General features: G+C 37.5%; 1 protein-coding gene across 3 annotated transcripts in view; it reads left to right on the forward strand.

Annotated features, from left to right (window-relative positions):
• FBXW4 (F-box and WD repeat domain containing 4) overlaps positions 1-20,497 on the forward strand; it is a 70,882-nt gene that overhangs the window by 1,553 nt on the left and 48,832 nt on the right. For 2 of the 3 annotated variants that reach the window (XM_034439924.3, XM_034439925.3), the window contains exons 2-5: positions 5,606-5,701; positions 7,810-7,995; positions 9,354-9,486; positions 14,160-14,254. In XM_034439924.3, the coding sequence (XP_034295815.1) occupies positions 5,606-5,701; positions 7,810-7,995; positions 9,354-9,486; positions 14,160-14,254 (510 nt within the window). Of the gene's footprint in view, positions 1-3,795; positions 3,843-5,605; positions 5,702-7,809; positions 7,996-9,353; positions 9,487-14,159; positions 14,255-20,497 lie in introns of those variants that run through there. The other variant, XM_060682807.2, reaches the window with a different exon arrangement.

The following is a 20,497-nucleotide window of genomic DNA, read 5'->3' on the forward strand; positions in this document are numbered from 1 at the left end:
CAACATGTCCATTGATAAACACAACAAGTATAGTAGTAGCAATGGAGGTGCTTTCTGACCTTTGGTGTGACAATCACAGATACAGCACTTCGTAACCAATCTCATTGTACATATGTTGTGCACTGACAATGAAACATTTGAAACTGAAACCTCTGAATTATGTTAATCTAGAAAGAGGAAAAAATGGAATGTTTTCCCCAATCAGTACAAAACTGCCAGTGGTTTGCCATTGCCTGCTTTCTAGGGCTGAACAAGAGCAATTGGCCCAAAGTAACCCAACTGACTTATTGCCCGAGGGAGGGTTAGAACTCACTGCTGTAACCAAACATTTAATCGCTACACCAAATTGGCTCATTATTAGATTAGTAGTAGTATTTAAATGCTTCATGGAGTAGCTGGATGCTAAAACTACTATTAACATTCTAATGAATTAACTTTAAAATAAGTTTATCAGTAATAGCATTAAAGAGAAACTGCAGTTAGTATTGGATGAACCATAATTTTATGATTGAATATACAGAAGGTCCAGGTTTAATCCGTAACAGTTCGGCACAGGATCTGAGCATAGGGATTATTCAGGAGTGGGAGAAGCCCTGTGATGGGGACGGGACCTGCACTAGGCCTTCTAGAGCCTCCTTTATCCCTGAGGCACCACCTGCTCCCCTTAATGATCCATGTGTTTGCTTAACAGTTGGATCAGGTGCAGCATGCAGTGTGGAGTTGTTAAGCGAGGTTATCTTGCTTAATGGCTATTACCATTTGTGATCGTAATGTGGAGGCTCCATTACAGTCATAAGTTGAGGACTACCTGTATATACATTTTCAAACGCATATTCATAGTTTCAATTTGATTTATTATATTGCATCCCATGGCCCAAAGAAAAGCAATCTAGTTTGCTGTTACTCTATTACAAAATCTGCTTTTTGGAAACATAATTTTCTAACAACTTAACAAATTGTTCATTTTCTCATCTCTTGCTGCTACTTCTTATATCTCCTCTTATTTGGTGCCCTCTACGTATGTTGCAACTACATTGGGAAATCTGATAATTCTAATATTACCAGTTGCAAGTAGACATATTATTTAATATATAATGTAATGTACTTTATTTTGGATTAGCATACATATGAATCCACTCATTGTGATCTGTAAGCACATGGTTTTTTGCTTCATAAACATGTCATGGTTACATGCTTAACTGTAGTTAAAACTTCATGTCCTAGGTTTAGTTTAGCCAAGTCTTAACAGTTTCATCTATTTCAGGTTGTATTCTTATTAATTGAAATGGGGATTAGAGTTGATTATAATAGATTGTCAGAGAATTATACATTATTATTAAAAACCCCAAGCGTCCTGGCAAAATCATTAGAGTACAAATGGGATAAATAATGAATACATTGTTTTTAACAATAGCCATTACATTTTTCTTTTAAAAATGCACAATGCCAATCAAAAATTATATGACATTTAGAATGATATGCCCTTTAGAATGAAGCATAAATGATAGATAAGGAAAATGCCACTTCTTTCCCATAGAATTAGCATAATGTCTTAGGGTATTGTAGGCAATATAATATATTCAGGTATAGCCTTATCTCAATGAGCATTCTAATAACCTGAAGTAAATATAGACTTGTTTATTGGGTTAATGGTACCAATGTATGATGGAGATAATGTTAGCTATGGCAATATAATAGATGCTGCTGAAAGTTTACATGTTGAAGCATTTTCAACATGTAAGGCTCAGAAATGGCAGGAAAAAGTTGGTTAAAATGTAAGGGGAGAAAAAAATACAGAATAGTTAATTTGAAAGATTGCTACATTGTAGGAGCTGATCATCATTATAACAACTTATTTTACATCTACAGTTAAAGCTTATCTGTTTGAGCCTTATCCTTAAATGGGTTTTAACTTTTAACTTTACAAGCATTCTTGGAGAGTAGTGTATTGCCATTCCCACCATGAATATGTGACATATACTAATATAGACTACTATGTCACTCACTATTTTTCTCCCAATAGTTTTTCCCCAGTTACAGTTATCCATCTGTCATATCACCTAGATTGGAGTTCAGACATTTCTTCTGAAGGTGAAATATCAAAATACAACTGCCAAGCTCTGAAATGGAAACATTTGCTTTGAGCATATAGTATTAGTTAATTCTGGAATTGGTTCAATATATCAGTATTGACATTTAAAATCTTTCATGGCTTGGGTCAGAGGTAACTAAAGGACTACCTAGCAATATAAGTGGAGGTCCTTTTCTACCTTGCCACATATAGAAATAACCATTTCAGAGACTGTATGCTGACCCTGTAGTGGTCTCCCTAGATAAGATATTCTACAGTCATCTTACTTTGATACCCAGCAGAGATTATTTTAAAAAATATTTTCCTTGCCCTTGTTGTATATATGTCCTTTTTATAAATTTGTATTTTTTGTGTATTGCTTGGTCATGGAGCATATAGTTGAAGGGCAAAATGTAAATAGTCATATAAAATAAAATAACTCCTTTAAATAGGATGCATTGAATAATATCTGTCAATTGATTCTCTGGTGTCTATGTGACCAGGAGAAGATTTCTAGGTGAAATAAATCTATATGTTTTGTGTAAAGCTGATCCCATGCAGGGGAATGCAGTCAAATTATAATGGTGACAAAGTGCCGGAAAAGGGAGTGGAACTGAAGAGTAAGAATAATTGAGCCACAGGCAGTGGGGAAAGAGCTGGGAATACTGGTTTGGCCAGGCCTCAGGGCCAGGTTACACATTCTCCCATGCATTAACAGTCACAAGAGATCTTTGTTTAAAGGGGGATTCCCCCCCCTCTTCTGGACACTTTGTCATTTTTGAAACAATAGTAGTGCTTGGGAAAAGAGGTAAGAAGGATAACTGTAATTCTTCTACAATGTCATTTAGTGGTCTTTCATGTGTCGTAGTTACAAATGTGATCTTAACTGAATTCACAAATAAATCCTTAGTCATTAGAATATCCCAACTCATCCTTTAGTAATAACAATAACAACAATAATAAACTATATCAATTATTATCTGATTTAACAAAGCAAACCAAACACACAGACGTGCAGACAAAAATCCAAAATACATTTATTAGGGATTAAGCCCAACTGAACGTAGGATATGAATATGCTTATACAGCCTATGCCACTTATTTTATGTCAAACAAATTTTCAACACAGTGGAAAAAGGTTCATTGTTAAACAGGTTGGAGATGACATGAAAATTTCTCAAGACCATGAAAATTAATATACAACTTCCACTGGTTTGAATTGGCATGTTTAAAACATGTTATAAAATAAATATGATTTTAGTTGTCTAAGACTTACCACCCAGCAAGTAATGCTTAATATCCCTTTAATTCTAATATAGCCTATTGAGACACAAAAAGAAAACTGTTTAAAAGCACCACTTTTTGTGTGTGTTTCTATTGTTTTAAATGTATTATTCATGATTTTTGAGGTCTGTGCAGTGATGCATGAAAAGAGCTTTTTCTTTGTTATCCCTCACAGCTAATGGGAAGTTAGAGATCTTCAATTCAGCGTCATGTTTGACGAATGGAAAATCTCCAATTGCAGCCTTTTTGTTTGTTTATTTGGCAGCAGAGCCTAGTTCATGTTTCCACTCCTACTTGTTTACTTATTTACATACTTCTATGACTATTTCTGTGATTGTATTGAGCAGGACTAGTTCTAGTATTGAATTTCCAATATAACAAAGAACGAAAGATGTCACCAAAAACTGCTATGTATCTCTCTTTTTTTAAAGTAACTCTGTGATGGACAAGGATAGATGCCTTTAGCACACATGAATTTTGTTGAGCTATAAGTGCCTTGCATTTTGTGTTGTACTTTGTAATGGCCTTGGGAAGCAAATCTTACTTAGGGTAGTGGCCTTGAAAAAAAAATGTGTTAGCCACTGTTATTCACTATGGTAACCTTGTTTTAAAGGGTAAAGCTAGACCATGAGTGTTTAATGGAAAGTAGATTTTTGTATGAAAATTTGTACAAAAATGTTGCATGCAGATGTGAAGAATTGGTCTAGATTAATATTGCTTTTCTAGGCTTACCATAAAGATTCTAAAGTTACATGTAATGATATGGACTCTCTCCCCTTCAGAGTTACTCTATCATGGAAAGTCTGAGAATTTTGGTTGAGTTCCTGGAAGAAAATATTTGGAAAGACAGTGAAAAATATGTACAAGGAAAGCATGGAATGTCAATATATTTGTCAATGGACCAACATATGCCAATAAATGAGCATTATTGGACAAAATAAGTCATTGTTACAAGTAATTTTGAGCCCAAAATTTAACAATAAGGATGGCCAGAATAATAGGAGAGGAAAGTGTGAAGTAAGGGTAATGAAGGATGGAACATGCAGTAACACCTGTTTAATCTAGACTGTTGAAGTTGACTGTAGCTAATTAGCCTGAACTCACCTTTCCAGCTTCATGAGAACAATATCCTTTCAAATTTGTGTTAATAATAAACAGCTACAATAACTCTAGTTTTGCAGCTTGCAAATTTGAATTTGAGGGGTCGGTGGTCAAGAGCTTGGTGATAGAATACACAAGGCCTTGATAAAAACATTTCTGAAGGTTGCTTCTCCCACTGTTATATATATATATATTTAAAAGTAGTTAGATTTCATGCAGAAGATTTAGGATACTCATTCTTCACTTTATTACGGTAGTCTACCAAGTACTAAATTTAAACTCTGACCTCTTGATAGTGCTGGTTAAAGAAAACCTCCTTAATGTGTGACTGATCTTTTTCATTTTTCATTTAAAAATAAAATGCTTGTTTCTTTCTCTCTGTACTGTTTTGGGCAAGTCCTGTTTGCTCTGAACCAGTTAAAAGCTATGAGCTATAGTTACGAATATATTCCTCTGCATGAGGATTCATTGTGTACCACATGCTTTCAAATGAAAATAAACTGTAAGCAGTGACTTGGAAAACAGGAATGAGAAATGATCAGGAAAAAAAAGGTCCTAAGGTTAATATTGACCAGAAAAAAAAGTTGCCCAGTTTAATAGCCAGTTTATTAAGCTGACCTCTCCCCCCACAAAAAATCAAGTTGTGGAACCATATAGAACAATTTTAAAGCAGTAATAAGACAAATTAGTGAATAGGCGGCAATATAAATTCAATAAATAAATAAATTCTTTTTCAAATTGATATTTAAAACAATTTTAAATAAAGGTACATCCCAGGTTCCTAAAATGGTGCACTTAGAGTGTCAGAAGCATATGATAACTATAGAAAGAAATACTGTTCATTCACATTTTCTAAATTCATGGAAAATAATGAGATAAATATGCCAAAGTCTGCTAAATTGCTGGAAATATGTACAGTCAATGTAATGTGTTAGAAGACACATATCTGGAAAATTTCAAAGAGTTTAGTCGCTTGTGTACTAGGACTGCAAGTATTTCAGTGAAGTGGATTACATTGAATGGCCAATTCTGTTTTTCTTTTCCTTTGAAAACTGGAATTGTAATAAAATCACCATTTCTTTAGGACATATCATAATTTTCATGGAGTCCTATCAGGCCCTGACTTTATATTGTCTTTTCTTCCCACAGAGTGGTAGGAGTCCCAGTTAAAGAAAGGGTCAAAGTTTCTCAGAATTGGAGGCTTGGACGCTGTCGAAGAATTCCACTCCTCAGATGGAAACGCAAGCAAGTGATTCCTTTTCTTTCCTCACCCTACTATCTACAGCTAGAGTTACCTTTCTTTGGAATTCATCCCATTTTTGGTCTCTATTGGGCTCTTGAATTTGGACATTTTGCAATTGCTTATTGTAAGGCTCTACTAGCTTATATCACTAATATTTTTCTAATATTCCAGTTCCCAGTATATTTTTAGTTTTATGCTATCCTTTTCCTGTTACCTAAATGCAGACAGTGGTGATTACTAATTTTAAGTAGGACTGAGTAAAGGTTAGTGAGAAAATAGCCTCTCTTTCATTACTTCTTGCTTCCAAGAAAGGTAAAGAATTTTCCACTACAACAAATAAATATAGATATAGAAAAAGAAAGAAAGAAAGAAAGAAAGAAAGAAAGAAAGAAAAGAATGAATGAATGAATGAATGAATGAATTAATTAATTAATTAATTAATTAATTTCAGGTAATAGCAGACTTTTCCACAAATAATAAAACAATATTTTCTGTTTCCCAAAAAATAGGAATTTACTATGATCTGTAAATTAGGTAATCTTTTGTGTGAATCTGTTCTGGGGCTTGAAAAAAATCCATTTGCTACTTAATGATTATTCCACTTTGAACTCATACAGGATATATTATGTATACACATGTGTATTTGTGTGTATATTTGTATGCCTGCGTATCTGTATTATCTTAATGTAAACATTATAGGATTAACCTAAACTGGCAAATGTATCCTTCATTACCATTTTTTCACATTTTTGGTAGTTGTATATATTTTTTTCTGCTGCAGCAATCTCCCATATTTTAAATGCCCCTGATCAGATGTTTTGTAATAACAAAGCTAGTATCAAGAAATGAAGCTATTCTTTAAATTGTGTTTGTTAATATAGCATAGGAAATAGGGGCAATGAACCAGCAGTAGAAAAACACTATTAACTGATTTTAACAATTTCTTTCAAAACTTTCAACCAAAAGGCCTGGATATTGATTGACCATTGCTTCAAAAGACAATAATATATACCATTTTGTCTACAACATTGCCAAAACACTCTGGAAAAATTAGAATTTATATGGTTCAATTTTAATGGATTGTAGTGCTGCTCATGAATAATCTTCATAGTCAATTCTTGGTAATTTGTTGAATTGATTGAAAATAAATTCTGTGCTGTAAAGGGAACCGTGAGCTTCATCAAGTTCAAATTCCAAATCTTCACAAAGTTTTATTAATATTTGAAGAGAAACTGGTCATGCTTAGGGTAAAAGCGTTATATAATGATAATGAGATTCCCTTGAATGAAGTAGATACGAACTATTAAATGTTATAAATAATCTTAATTGATGAGACCTATATATTTTTAAAAGGAACAATGAAACTGGCCTAGACTATTTTGCAACTTGTTAAGTTGGTATATTATTTATTTTTTTAAGATTACTTTCCACTTCCTATATAATGAACTACTTTGTTGCTTTTAATTTTTCTTGCAATAACTGCCATTATATAGAAGTCTTTTCTGTCACAATATTTTTCCAGTATAGTTTTTTGTGCTTGTTTTCACATCTTTTGTATGGAAGGGTTCCCCTACCTACCGTATTCACTGCTTTCTTTATAGCATAGAATATTTTGTTTTAAGTTTGCAAACTAGAAGCATGAATACACTCCTATAAAGGAGGTTTCTTCTTAATTTGAGTAGATTTGGTTGGGATTAATACAAAATACAGCATGAATGCTTTAAGAAAGGAGAAATTTGAAGTTCTAATTTAGGATTTCATTTCACTTGCATTTGAAATCAAACTGATTTTATGTACACCACCCAGACTAACAGCTAGATTGAATATTGGGTGTCCTTCAGATGTTGTACTTTACCAATGCTATGGTATAGTTTTAGATAGAAAATGCACTTAAAGATCTATTAGTTGCACAGCAGATTACAAATATGATATATGGTATACAATGTTTGCATTGATTTTTATACAATATATTTATGTATTTGGTATAAATACCACATGAAACCATTACCAGGTGGAAATTGACTGATTTATTAATTTATTTATTAAACAAATATATATGGCTACCCAAATCACACACACTGATTTCTATTTAAAATATTTTCCTCTCCAGTTTAATGCCCTGGATGCAACTAGATGGTGATTACCTCTATCTATCCCAAGCAGAAGACATCCACCTTTATTGGCTCCACCCTAAAGATACCAATTTGGTATGGTATCCTCAGACAGTGTTCTCTGGTCACCGGGAGGACGTGTGTCGTTTTGTAATTGATAATGGCCATATTATCAGTGGAGGAGGGTAAGTTCCTTGTTGAAGAGAAACTGGGAGGAGAATGAAGATGGTTGAATGATTAGCATTAATATATAGATGAAGTAGAACAGGAAGAACTGACTTTCAGAACACCTGAATTGTGTGACTGCTTTCTATTGGTTATGAAGAGAGCTTTATAATAGTGAGCTATGTACTGTACTTCTTGCCTCTTCCAGTTACACCAAAATTCAAATAATTGTACCAAAAAACAAGACATGGGTATGGAATATATAATATTGAAATAAAGGAAGATTCTGAATTTTATTGAATAGGTATATAAATAATCTGATTTTCTTGGTTCAAAATAGGAATTGAGTTTGCATAATAATGCAGTAATCTTGATTCTTTGAAAAATTGTCATCTAATGTGTCAAACTATATCTGTATATGCTGGTAATTTGCATGAAATTAAAACTGTAGACCTGATTTTTTAAAAAGAATATACCCAGAAAAATATACCCAGAAAGGTATATTTTAGGATCAATTTGTAGAACCTTTTCACATTCAGAATTTATTAGCATTTTAAATATATACTGAACTCTATGTTGTGAAACTTGCATTTTGCTCATATCTCTACTGTAACCCCAGCTAGATCCTGAGGAACCATTCTTCCACTAATTCCCTTTTCTGCTGTAATTTTGCACATATCTAGTGACTGCAGCCTAGAATAATTTAAAGCAGAATCCAGTAAATTGGCTTACTTACAGAATAACAGGTCCCTCATCTGGATATGCCCAGCTGTTTGTCATATGCAACAGTATTATATGCCTTATGACCGTAATGGCGAACCTATGGCACACGTGCCACAGGTGGCACGCGTAGCCATATCAGTGGGCACACAAGCTCAGCTCTGGCACGCATGCATGCACTGGCCAGCTGATTATCGGGCCTTCTGGGCCCACCAGAAGTAGGGAAACAGGCTGTTTCTTGCCTCCGGTGGGCCTGGTGGGGGGTGGGGAAGGCCCATTTTTCTTTCTTACCTGGCTCCAGATCCTCTCTATGCATCTGGGAAGGGCGAAAACAGCCTTTCCCACTTCCTCGGAGGCCCTCCGGAGGCCTGAAAGGGACCATTTCCCAACTCCCAGTGGGACAGGAAGTGACATTTTTTGCTGTCCCCAGCCTCCAGAGCCTCACTTGGAGTCTCTAGGTAAGAAAGAAAAATGGGCCTACCAGCCATCGCGTGCTAGGAGTGGGGGGCAGGGGAGAAGGGGAGGCGTATAGAATTATGGGTGTGGGCACCTCCTCCACCTCTCCTCTCCTGGCACATGATGGCAAAAAGGTTAGCCATCACTGCCTTATGATTTTATCTGAGATGGTGATTTTCTTGCTTGTGATTTTCTTTTCTAGAGATGGAAATATTGCCCTCCATAAACTTAATGGTTCCTTCAGTTTTAAGATCCTTGGGCATCAACAGGAAGTGAACTGTGTAGATTGCCAAGAATCTATCATTGTGAGTGGTTCTCGAGACAGAACAGCAAAGGTGGGCACATACATTATACTGTATATTTGTGGTATCAGGTCAATGTACATAAAGATAGTTAATGGCTGTAACTAGTATGTACTTCTTATATTTAACTTTGCGAACAAATAAAAACCCAATGCCAAAGTCCTGCTAACTAACTAATCCAGTCCTTGGATAAAGGCACCAAGACCAGCTGTTTAGAAGCCTAGAACATAATATTTTACGTGTTTCACTTCCTTAAATGTCCTAAAGATGGGACAAAAATAATCAAAAATAAAAAACAGATTGGGAAAACAATCTGTTGGAGGTGTATGCATCTATTTTATGTGTGAGATCAATGTTGTAGTACATTTATTAACAGAAAATATCTAGCTTGGGTTTTTTTTATAAAAAAAACATAGTAATTTTCCCAACCAAAGGAAAAGTACTGGATCAATATGGCAATGTGGTCATTTTCTTTAAATTATTTATTTATTTATTTATTTTGTCGCATTTCTATGCTGCCCAACTCCCAAGGGACTCTGGGCGGCTTACAACAGAGAATAAAACAATGCAACAATATCCCATACAAAAGTTAAAAGAAAACATTAAAACACATTCACTCCAATTTGTGGCCGGGTCTCGCAAGATCACTATAACGAGATCAACGGCCCCAGGCCTGCCGGAAGAGCCAGGTTTCACCGCTTTCCGGAAGGCCAGTAGGGTGGGGGCAGTCCGGACTTCAGGAGGTAATTGGTTCCAAAGAGCCGGGGCAGCCACAGAGAAGGCCCTCCCCTGCGGGCCCGCCAGCCAACATTGTTTAGCTGATGGGACCTGGAGGAGACCGACTTTGTGGGATCTTACCGGTTGCTGGGAGCTATGTGGTAGAAGGCGGTCTCGAAGATAGCCTGGTCCTGAGCCATGTAGGGCTTTAAAGGTAATAACCAACACCTTGAATTGCGCCCGGAGACCGATAGGGAGCCAGTGCAGCTCATGGAGAATTGGTGTAATGTGGGTGTATCTAGGTGCACCCACTATAACTTGCGCGGCTGCATTCTGGACCAACTGTAGTCTCCGAACACTTTTCAAGGGTAGCCCCATGTAGAGCGTGTTGCAATAGTCCAACCGTGAGGTGGCAAGGGGATGAGTGACTGTGAGGAGAGCCTTCTGATCCAAGTAGGGTCGCAATTGGTGCACCAGACGAACGTGTGCAAAGGTCCCCCTAGCTACAGCTGTCAGATGTTGTTCCAATCTCAGCTGTGAGTCTAGAAGGACACCCAAATTGCGAGCCTGTTCTGAGGGGGGCACTTTCCCCCTGTTGTGACTCCGACCCCCGAGCCTGTCCTAACAGAGGGAGAGGACTCAGAAGGTGAAGGAGAGGATTTGGCAAGGCCTCCCTCTCCAGGACCCTCCTCCCTGGCAACGCCTCAGGTTTCCTCCGAAAGCCAAGAGATATGCCAGGAGCAAGGCACTTCGGAGCAGCCGCAGATAGAGAGCGAGGGGGATGAGTTTTGGCTGGATCCCAGACAGCGTCGGAAGGATAAGCGCGCACAGCAGAGAAAGAGGCATGGGTGGGCCAGAGATTGAGCTGAGTCACTGGACCACACCCCACAAGGGATAAAAGGGGGTGTGTTGGCTATTCAGGCCTTGTGACGGACAAATTGAAAAACTCGGAAGTCATATCGCGTTTTTGGAACCTGTTAGAATCTCTTTTTGGATTTCTTTGGACTGGACTTTGACAATTCTTTGCTTTGAGGAATTAATTTGGTATATCGGACTAAGGAGAAAAAACCTCCCTTAGTGAGTAAAATCTCTTGGCAGGCAGTTCATGGTTCGCTGCCAAGACTGTTCTCTTAAAGAAATTCCTGACTATTTGATTCATTAACTCCTGGCTGTCTGTTTGTGTGTGTGCGTGCAGAACACCCCCCAGAACCAAGGATGGACAATTGACATAGTCTTTAGGAGGCAATACCCAGAGGCATTCGGTCTTGTCTGGGTTAAATCTGAGCCTGTTGACTCCATCCAGATCCTCACAGCCTCCAGGCACCGGCACATCACATCTACCGCCTCACTGAACTGACGAGGGGTGAAAATATATAGCTGGGTATCATCAGCATATTGCTGATATCCCACTCCGTGTCGTCGGATTATTTCACCAAGAGTTTTCATGTAGATGTTAAATAGGAGGGGAGAGAGGACCAAGCCCTGAGGCATCCTGCAGACGGGCCTAGGGGACAACCTCTGTCCTCCTACCAGCACCAACTATGATCGACCAGAGAGATAGGAGGTGAACCACCGCAATACGGTGCCTCCCACTCCCAGCTCTCTCAGTCGCCCCAGAAGGATACCATGGTCAATGGTATTGAAAGCCACTGAGAGGTCAAGTAGCACCAAGATAGAGGAATGACCCCTGTCTCGGGCTCACCAGAAACCATCCATCAGCGTGACCAAGGCAGTTTCCATGCTGTAGCCAGGTCTGAAGCCGGGTCCTGAAAAGGTATCTGAAAAGGGTCCAGATAATCTGTTTCATCCAATGACCGCAGGAGCTGAAGTGCCACCACTTTCTCTACAACCTTTCCCAGAAAGGGTAGGTTGGAGACTGGACGAAAGTTTTTTATTCAGCTGGGTCCAGGGGCCTTACAACCGCTTCCTTCAATGGCTGCAGGAAGGACCCCTCCCTCAAGGACACGTTAACTAAAGCCTGGAGCCAGCCTCATGTCATCTCCTTGCTGGCCAAAACCAGCCAGGAGGGGCACGGGTCCAACAAACAAGTGGAGGAACTCATTGCCCTTACAGCCTTGTCCACTTCCTCAGGAGTCACTGGCTCAAACTCCTCCTACACAATAGGACTAAGACCCGCCCCCATCATCTCGGTCGGTATTGCCCAATCAGAGTCCAGGTCCATCCGAATCTGAGCAATTTTATCCGACAGAAACTGCACAAATTCCTCAGCTCTACCCTGCAAGGGCTCCTCCGTTCCCCCAACCTTAAGGAGGGAGCGAGTTACCCTAAATAGGGCGGCTGGGCGAGAATCTGCGGATGCAAAATGTGAACATTTTGCCGCCCGTATCGCCACTAAGTAAGTCCTAACAAAGGCTCTCAAAAGTAATTATAGCAGTATGAATGCATTTCTTAACTGTGACACTCATACTATGCTACAATGTCTACAGCATATCTTAAGTGATTTGTATAGTCCAAAAGCTTTGAGAACATGTGATGTTTTAGGCCTCTGCATTGGCGAAACAATGAAGGGGAGCAGAGAGCAAGAGGAAGAATTGTATAACATTTTCTTCATTTTTTTTCAATTTCCTTTTCTATTTCTCCTCCCAATGCATTGAGATAATTATTTTTAGAACCAGGATTTATTTTTATTAGTTTCTATATACAGTATAGGTCAGAAATAATTTCTGCATTTACTGAAAAACAGTTCTATGTAATTTGGAAGTTTCTGCATTCGTCCCCAGAAGCTGTTGTAAAAAGCATAGTTAAATATAATATGTGTTATTGTTATTCATATGATTTGAAATGGGACAGTGATTCTAACCATATAACCATATAGAAACATGACTCAGGACAGTGGAACTTGTCTCAAGACAGCATATTTCAATACGGGGCATTTTCTATGTCACAGTTAGTCTTGGAGGATTTTACTGACTTAATAGAACTGTAAAAATGTATACCAAGTGTTTATGAGAAGATAGATAACTATTTAATTATGGTGGATATTCCACTATGCAGAATTCTGTAGGGTCCAGTGTGCTTGCTCTGTTGTTCTGAAGTTGAAAGCATCCTATGACCTTGGGGGCATTTTGAAAGTCATAGAGAATTTTCCTTTAATTGTTTTTTTTTTTTTTTTTCCAACACAGAAATGGAATCTGGCTCAACTAACACTCTTCAAGCCTGATCCTCATGAGCAGAGAATTGCTTTTATTTTTACCCTGACATTTTCCTTGTGTTAACTCCTAACTTGAAGGGAATCCCTATTAGGTCGCCTAATGGGAGCTGTAAGTGCATTGGGTGCTTTGGAAGGATAGCAAGTGTTGATTAGGGTTGAGCTTTGAGTAGCTGCTAATGCACATTCCACATTGATAGGCACCAGATAGCATGCTCCTAGCAATATTTTTAACCTCTATGAGATAGGGATGCATTAAAAGAGCTAAGTTTTTTCTGCTGCTTTTGGTGACACTAGGTGCCAAATTCTTCACTGACACTGAATGGCCTGCAATCCTAAGCATTATCAATGTCAACAAACAAACACAAACAATATGCCAACTTTGAAAACCCCTAAGATTTTGAATGCGGGGGGGGGGGGGGGGGAGGAAAAATGCAGTGAGGACCAGATATTTGTATGTGAAAAGTAGAATATCTATTTGGAGGGTGAAGAGAAATTTTGGAATTTGAAACAAGTTCTGCAATGCAGATTTAATCTACTCCGTACCTCAATACCCATTTTTTGTAAAATCATTCTCAAACCATTTTAGACTGGGAACAAATAATATATAATGTACAATTACTATTAAGTGTATGACATTCTATTATTTCAATGCTGTAATCAATGTTATTCTCCTAAAATCTTGTAACTGAAATAATAGAATGGAAGTTTTACATTAAGAATGTGTTCAAAGTATCTCATTGGGAGGAATTTTCTTTTTCAACACAACAACTATTACTACATCTATCTTATGCATCATTCATTCTTTTTCTCTCTTCAGGTTTGGTCCTTGTCATCGGGCAGGGCTGGGCAGTGTCTGCATACAATACAGACAGAAGACCGGGTCTGGTCTATTGCTATTAGTCCATTATTAAGGTAACAAAAAGGACATTGAAAAATCTCTCTTCAATATATGGATACCTCACATCTAGTGTAATGTTTTTTGTTCATAGAGTTGCGTATCCTACAATAAGAAGTTTAAAATTTTGTTTCATGATAGAATCAGTTTTATGACTCAAAAGCCTTATTTTGTAGTGCAGAAAAAGATGCGAATGGTTTGAACAATATTTATTAGTCATTAGTCATATTTCTATGCCGCCCACTCTCCGAGCGGCTTACACCAAAGACAGTATATTAAATAGCATATTGCCCCCTAACAATCTGGGTCCTCATTTTACCCACCTCGGAAGGATGGAAGGCTGAGTCAACCTTGAGCCGGTGAGATTTGATCCGCTGATCTGCTGAACTAGCAGTCAGCTGAAGTAGCTGCAGTACTGCTCTCTAACCACTGCGCCACCTTGGCTCAATATTCCAATTGTATATATTTTCCCCCACTAAACTGATCCCTAAGACTTGAGAAATTGAAAGTTTTTATTTTATTTTATTGATTTATTTTTTTATTTATTTCATTTGAGGTGGGGGTGAGAATAAAACCTTGGAATAGTTTGATATGCAATAGTTGTTAAATAAATGACCAAGCAGTCAGTTTTGCTTCTTACTTGAAACTACAAAATCAGCTTTTATTTCAGCCTTTTTCAAAAACTTTACTATATAGCCATTCAAAGTAAGGAGTTGGTTCTCTTAGTAACAGCAAATTTAACCTTCATATAATACATGTAAGAGCTGTACATATTCAGAATAATTTATGAAATAAAATTAAATATGGGGAAACTATTAAAACTTAGTATCGTACTCCGTTTCCCCCCCACTATTGAACTATCTGACTCATTTGCACAATGCATTACATCTTCACAATTTCATGATCCTTGTTCACTTTTTCTTTTATTTTCCAATATTTTTCAGATCACTTCAATTAATTTTGTTTATTTGTTGATTGTTATGAGTAGTATTGGATTTGCTTTAGCCAGTAATCTGATTCTTGGTACTGTTTCTAAAGGATTGAAGGATAAAGAAGTTGTGATTTTCTTCTGCTTTCAGCCTTTGAATGAGTGGTGTGGCTCACCATGATTCTTTTAGAAGGCAAAGGTTTCATATATATCTGCATATAATTTGTACTAATTATACAAATTTTCAAATTTACAAGTTATTGTTTCTGCATATTTTGATGTGAGCACACATTTTAATTGAATAAAAAGTGCAGTCTCATTTACTTTCAAAATTCCAGCACTATTCTTGTGGCCCATGTTCCCATTATAAGCACTAGTTTGAAAACACATGTGATATTTCAAGCTGTTTCTATTTCTTCCACAATTCTGATGCTATGCATTCTGTAACACTTAATTCTTGTATTACAGATGCATGAAGTGCAGTGCTGTATTCAATAATATGTCCCTGTGTACAGTGGATCCTTGGAAATGGGATTTGCATGTATCAATTCTATTTCTAATTGGTATCATATTACTATTACAATGTACTGCACTGTCCAAATATTGGATTATTTAAAGTACAAATTCAGAGCCTTGGAGGTCTTATAGTCCAACCCCCTGCTCAAGCAGGACATTCAACCTATTTTTGAGGGAGGCAGGAAATGAATGCCTCTTTTGTGCATTGGAAGCTGTGGGTATGGAGCAGGTTGGCTATCACTATAAGACTGGGGAAGGACCGCCTGCTATCCCAGGGGAAAAAGCCCGCTTGCCTTACTGTAGGAGGGAGGGCTGCTTAGTAACTCTGTGGACTCTGAGACCTAATGAATTTGCCTGTCGCATGGTGTTTTCACTCAATCTGCACTGCTGCAATGTCATGTGATAGTCGCTATTGCTGTTAGAATGAGGTGGCAAGCTTGTGCAGGACTCCTCACAAGTTGTGAGCTCAAGAGTTTTATATGGATACATTTATTTAAACTTAATTTTGGGTGCACTTACTGTGTCTCATAGAAGTCCTTTCTCTTTGAAAAAAGAAGAGGCAGCTGGGAGTTTACAGTCAGAGACATATAGGAAAGGCAGGTTTTAAGAAGGAGCTCTTAAATTTGTGAAACTGATCAGTTGCATTTGTTTGGCAAAACAAGTGAGGGTGAGGCTGGACTTTTTATGCTAAGTTGTATGTTTAGTTGTTTGTTGAGCATATGGACTTGGTTGGGGGGGGTGCCTTATAGTTGGGGACTGATTTTCTGGTTAGATGATCAATCAATAGCTTAGTCCCAGGGAACACAGAGGCAGAAAGAGGAGAGGTAATTGGGAGCTTGTGATCAAGAGAGCAAATTAGAACAAGGTTTTTAAATTTTTATTTTATTTTATTCTTTGCAAAGGAGTTAGCTGGGGCAGAAGAGTGGGACAAATGGTTTTCTTCTTTGACACTAAGCATCAAGGAGTGGAAGACACAATTGCAAAATTAGTAAAAATATAGTGTAGGGGTTGTCATTTAGATTAGAATTCCTAAAGAATAAGAAAACCAAGATGATAATACTAACACCTTGGAGATACAATCAACAAACAAGTTAAAAATGCAAACAGGTGCCAACAAAATGGAAGATCAGTGCAGTTCTGGGCACTTCCATGGTACAACTCAAAGAAATTCAGCAGGAATGCAGTTTAGATTAAGGAGGTGAATAAGAGTAAAAAGGAAGTTTAAATGAAAGAACGTGTAACAATAGCCAAGTGAAGATGAACTGTGACTAAAATCCTAACTCAGTTGAGGAAATGCCTCAAGGCAACTAGCAGTTGGGCAATTCCATACACAGCTGGAATAGTAGACTGGAGAACCAAGTAGAACTAAAAGTCCTGGATAGGAAAACCAGAAAAATAATGACCATGAACTATGCCCTTCATCCTTTCAGCAGTGTTGACAGACTCTACCAAGGAAAATAGGTGGGTGTGGAATGTTGCAAGTACATCAGGCAGTTGAACATTGCTAAAATACATGGAAGTACATTTAATATTATAACTGGATTTCTGTGAACATAGTCTGGTATATAAGAAATAAGCTCTAAAGGAAATTCAAAATTTTTAGTAAGTGGTTTTGATTTTTGCATTTCTATTATAATAGTATGCATTCTACCATGGAGACCAGGTAAAAGAATTGTTATGCAAAAAACTATCATTGCAGCTTGAATAGTGTATTATCTCATTTTTTATTTTGAATTACAATGTCTTTCAAAGTCAATTTTTATGTAATTAACTTGTTTTAAATTTGGAGCAATATCTGATGTAGAATTTTTTAAAGCCTAAATTAATGGTGGGAAATTAAAACAATGAAATACTCTGGGCTCAACAGTTGGGCTATCAGAACATTTTTTCTATTCTGTTTTTTGGTATGTTATTTATTTATTTATTTATTTATTAGATTTGTGTGCCGCCAAATGTAGCATTGTCCTTACTTATGGCATAGAGCCTGGTTACTTGAAGAACCCCCAACACCTGTACTATCTGTCTGACCATTAAATTAGACATAGTTGAAGTATTCTGGGTCTCTTCAGTTAGAAATGTGCCTTCAGTGTTACATGCCTGCACTCTGGAATGAGATTTCTTCTGAAATCTATGTGATTCCAACCCTGCTGGCATTCTGAAAAGGCTTAAAGGCCTGGCTTTTCTCCCAGACCTCGGGTTAGGATGGTTGCTTATTTCTGTTTTTTCATAATTATAAAAAAATTAGTTTTATTCTGTAATTTTATTCTACATTGCCCATGGTACATTTGGAGTCAAGTGGTGCCTAAATTGAATAATTTGCTTCCTAATTCACTTCAGTAATTTGAATTAATGAGCATGTAACGGAGACCTGTTTTTTTCCATTCTACTAAGGTAAGTGAGCACTGTTTGACATTTTATTTGAATATAGAGTTAGAAACTATCAGAGCAGCTCAATATTTCCAGCACCAACAGTGAACAAAGTCATTTAACAGATTTTTTTTATTAGGTGCACAATATTAAGAATCTTTGAGCTGCTTGTTCAGAGCTCCTTCTAGAGTTTCAGGTGGTAAGCACTGAGTGAATTGCTATTACTGGGCGTGCTCTTGTACTGCACACTGTTTTATCTTCCTAAGTGATGACCTGCAGGGCTGGCCTCTTGTCAGAACACTAACGTCTCTCCCTGGAGTGAACACACACTCTCTGTCACAATATTTACCTAGTGTGTTTTTCCCCCCACTGGGTGATAAATGGAAGCTTGCAGAGTGGCTTCTCCATCAGCCACCAGGTTTGGATCACTTGCTTGTTTTATGAGACGACTGATCCCATCGCATTTCTTTTTTCTTCCCACCCCCAGTATTAGAGACGATTAACCACGTCATTAATTCTTCAATTTGATGGCTGATATAGCAAGGCCTGAAACACACTGCTGACCCTATATAATAGAACCTTAGCTCCTTAACATATTAATGATGGGAGAAGTTAATTAAAATTCCACAGAGAGAAGGTGTCAGTTAACCTATAAACCTGTCAGTTCCAAAAAACCCCAAACAAAACAAAACCTATTGCTGCTATCCTAGAAAGAAGAAACAGTTTGTGGGGTGGGGAGCAAGACTGATACTGGGTGGATTTTTCTTCATCCAACTTAGGTTTTTGAGTAAAAATAATTTTAAGGTGGCTAAGTATCCTAGTCTGGTTTTAGATTCCTGAACTTCTTTGCTCTGAATAGACACATATTTTAAACAAGGAATTATTGCCTATATAATGGAGCATACATTTGCATTAATTCAAAATTGCTGATATGTGCTGTGACTGATCTTTTTTTTCCTTAACGATATTTTAGAATTCTAAGGATTAGTGCTAGCACTTCAGTAACCTGACTCTTTTATAGTAGAAAAAAGTATATCTGTGTCAGTGGTGGGTTGCTCCCGGTTCGGTCCGGTTCTATATAACCAGTAGTAAAACTGTGGGAGGCTCCACCCACCCCTGCCATGACGTCATCATGGGTGATCTGCGCATGCACAGAGGTGTGCACGGTCCTGTTGCGAACCGGTAGTAAAGGTAAGTAGAACCCACCTGTGATCTGTGTGCAGGGTTGAAATCAGGCATCTTGAATACCAAAATGTACACTATCATACAAGATAAGCTTGGTTGTCTCCTTGATATCTATGGGACAGATGGAAAGAGGCAGGAAAAGACTAAAGATCTAGCTTTTGAGTTTACTGGGGCTACTTGTGTCTAATTTTCATCATGCCCTACAATATTAAGGCTTGCCTTTGGTTATGTCTTCAGTTTTATAATATGCAGTTAACCATTTAATAAGAGAATACATTATTCTGTTTTATGGGCTATTGTGTTAAGAGAATTTAAATTACAGCACAGCTTGCCAAATTTATTGAGTCACATTTTTGAAGATTCCAAATTTCACTGCAAAATTCAATAGCAAAACAATGATTTTTGGTGGTATAGTTTTTATCTCTATGCTTCATGAATGACTTAGATTTAAAAATAAGCATGAGCTTAGTAGACTTATATTCAGTTGACAACGCCTTTAAAAAAAGTGGCTGACAATTGTGCTCCTAATCTGTCCTTTTTGTTATCTCTGTCCTGTTTGGCATTATGAAGCTGAAAACTTCAAAGTATAACCTCCAAGAAGAAAAAAAATCACCAACTTCTGTCCTAATATTCTGAATCCTTGTGATTTATAATACCACAAACTTAGTAATGTCCATAAGAACATCTCTATCTGCATTTGCTTTGTGTAACCTACCTCCATGTGAAGGAAACTGAAGTAATGAGTCCTCCTAGATCATCCTGCAACATCTAGCAGAGAAATACATGGCTAGAGCAGGATCTCCTTTACAAGCTATTTTTGTTGACTTTAGGTCCACCTTTGATTCAATATTGAGAGCTAGGCTATAGGAGAAACTTGCCAATTCCACCATAGATGGGTACCTATCTCCTGAGATATCTGGTACCTGAAAATTCTAAGTCAGTATAATTTACTCCACAAGGCGTTTACCGTAATTAAAGCAATCATCTCAGTAAAGGGAGTTAGACAAGGCTGCACTCTTAACACCATCACAATACAGGTAGTCCTTGAGTTACAATAGTTCATGTCAAGTGCAGGGAAATCAGAAAATCCAGGCAGTTCAAATAAGTATAAAGATTTATTTCAAGCTTTAAGTTCTCTACAAGAATCTGAAGAACTGACTTTCAAAGCAAATTGGCAGTAGATAAAACTGAAAGGAATTCAAGATGGTCTGGAGTTAGATCTCTTGTGGACATAAAGGGACTCATGACTGATGATGCATTTGAA

Source organism: Pantherophis guttatus, chromosome 6, assembly GCF_059756535.1.
Source record: "Pantherophis guttatus breed Tessera chromosome 6, ASM5975653v1, whole genome shotgun sequence".
NCBI lineage: Eukaryota > Metazoa > Chordata > Lepidosauria > Squamata > Colubridae > Pantherophis > Pantherophis guttatus.